General features: G+C 49.8%; 1 protein-coding gene across 1 annotated transcript in view; it reads right to left on the bottom strand.

Annotated features, from left to right (window-relative positions):
- LOC122722613 overlaps window positions 1-1,973 on the bottom strand; it is a 2,268-nt gene extending 295 nt beyond the window's left edge. Inside the window, exon 1 of the mRNA XM_043953725.1 lies at window positions 1-1,973. This exon is cut by the window's left edge and continues 295 nt beyond it. Within this exon, the coding sequence (XP_043809660.1) occupies window positions 1-1,973 (1,973 nt within the window).
- Window positions 1,974-2,500: the final 527 nt, after the last annotated feature.

Here is a 2,500-nt window from a genome sequence, read left to right as displayed (position 1 = left end):
GGCACAAAGATGCTGCCACGCCTCGTCTTAATGAGCCCACCATCAACCACAAACTTCCTTGTTACCCCATCGCGAGCCAATCTCACCAATTGCTTGGCTTGCCCATCACGCATCGTTGCCTCCTTGATGCGCCTTAACAAGGAAGACTTTGGACCCATCGCGTCGACAGTCATCCTCACTCTCTTCTTCTTCTCATCATGCCCTTTACTTCTCCTCGGTGGCAATGACTCCTTGGGCAGCTCCTTTGGACTTACTACTTGTAGACTAGAGAGTGTGCTAGTGGCATTCTTCCCTCTTGCCAAGTTTATGGCCTTCAAGGTATTCCCATCGGGTAAACACATATCATTGGCATAGGGGAGAAGAACTGCCTTCACCTTATCCATAAAATCCATGCCTAGCACACAAGAGTGATCATCCAAATCAATAATGTAGAAGTCCAAAGTTCCAGTCCACTCACCTATCTTCACTTGGACATTCCTCGCAACTCCATATGTCGGGGTTGGAAAAGAGTTGACAACCTTCAACCAACCCTCATCACCATTAAAGGGAACTCCAAGCTTCTTGGCCACATCGAGCTTCATAAAGTTGTGTGAAGCCCCGGTATCCACCAAAGCATGAATGGACTGCCCCTTTACCTCTAATGGCGCAAACAAGCGTCCCTTGCGCTCACTTGCCACCTCCTTAGGCTTGACATCGATGGCAGCTAGTTGTAAGGCACCCATGCACATGCCTTCTCCTTGCTGCTTGGTTGCTTCCTTTTCCTCCACTAAGGAAGACAAGACCTTGCGCTTTGGACACTCTCTCACCATATGCGGTCCATCGCACAAGAAGCACTTCGGTTGAGGCCTTTCCCTTTCACCTTCGGGCCTCCTCCATCCCTTGGTCAAACCCTCCTTAGGTCTCCACGGTTTAGCACCTCCCTCCTTGCTTTCATGGATGTCGCCACTATTCTTGGCTTTTACTTGCTCCACTCCTTTGCCTTTGTCCCCTTTCTGATATTCAGTCAAGGACTCGGCAATAGAGATGGCAGTGGCAAGATCTTGGGCTCCACGCCTTTCAATCTCAAGCCTTGCCCAATGTTGTAACCCATCCATAAAAGCAAAGAGTGCTTCACTATCGGGATAGCCAGGGATTTCGAGAATTACCTCGGTGAATTCCTTCACATAATCTCGAATCGTCCCTCGTTGAGTAAGCCTCCTTAACCTTGCTCGTGCCTCATGAGCAGCATTCACGGGATAGAATTGCCTCTTCAATTCTCTCTTGAAATCGTCCCACGTCTCTAATGTGCAAGTGCCCTTCTCGATGTCAGCTTCCCTCCTTCGCCACCAAACCATGGCAGTGTCAGCCAAGTATAGTGGGGCATGATCTATCTTCCTCGCATCTTCGACAATTCCTAGGGCCTTGAAGTACTGCTCCAAGCTCCATAGGAAATTGTCAATCTCCTTAGCATTTCGCGTCCCCTTGAACGCTTGTGGCTTTGGCACTTCCACTCGTGCCATAGGAGCTCCCGAAGTGGATGGTGTGGCTGCCATACCACCTTGGACTACCACGGAGCGCAACAATGCCAATTGCTCCTCGAGCTCCTTCATCCTCCCCATCATCTTATCCATTTCCGCCCTTAGGAAATGGTTCTCCTCTTTAATGGCGGCATTCTCCTCGGAATGGGCATGCCTAAGTGACCCCATCTCACTTGCTAGCTTGTCCACAACGGAGTCGAGGGCACCTTGCATCTCCTCTCGGAACTCTTCCATCCCATTGCCAAGTTCCTCTATGCGGGTGTCCACCTCCTCGAACTTCTCCTCTTCCTCGATCAAGACTAGCTCCACCTTCGCAAGACGGGTCTCCAAATCACCGAGCTCCTCCCTAGCTCGTGTAGGCTCCCTCGGTTTGCCCCTTCCTTTCCTTTTACCGCCGCCTTGCTCCTCCACCATAGGAGCAACTCCCCCAGCAATCACCTCGCTTGGATCGGACATCTTTTACCCAATCAAGCAAACCAACGCTCTGATACCACTTGTCACGGACTAAGTGTTTCAATACCCGAAACTCACTTAAACCGTGCGGCACTTAGCTCCCCTAGCTAAGTTCAGCCTTACTCCTTGCTCAAAACAAGAGCAATTGGGTGATTGTGGCAACGGAAGCTTAGTTGTGTGAGAAAGTGTTGGCTAAGCTCAAAGGAGAATGATGATGGAAGGAAGAAATTTGTATTGCTCAAAGAAAGCTTTACAAGGTTTTGTACATCTTTGGTATCACACTTTGCTCACCGCCACTTCTATGTACAAATTGAACTCCCTAAGTGGCTATTTATAGGCATCCCACCTCCTTAATGTGTGGTGGAGATGCATTCTCCAATGTGTGGCTAAGATTGCCCTCTCTAGAACTTTCAGGGACTTTTGGTAATTTCACACCCTGTAGAGAATTCTGGACATGGTGGCTGAGTTGCCCGTGGGACCCACTTTGCCTGGGTGAATCTGCTGGCCAACCAGATTCTGGAAGCTTCTGG

Source organism: Manihot esculenta, unplaced genomic scaffold (assembly GCF_001659605.2).
Source record: "Manihot esculenta cultivar AM560-2 unplaced genomic scaffold, M.esculenta_v8 Scaffold64, whole genome shotgun sequence".
NCBI classification, from domain to species: domain Eukaryota; kingdom Viridiplantae; phylum Streptophyta; class Magnoliopsida; order Malpighiales; family Euphorbiaceae; genus Manihot; species Manihot esculenta.
This window is presented reverse-complemented; position numbering and strand designations above follow the sequence as displayed.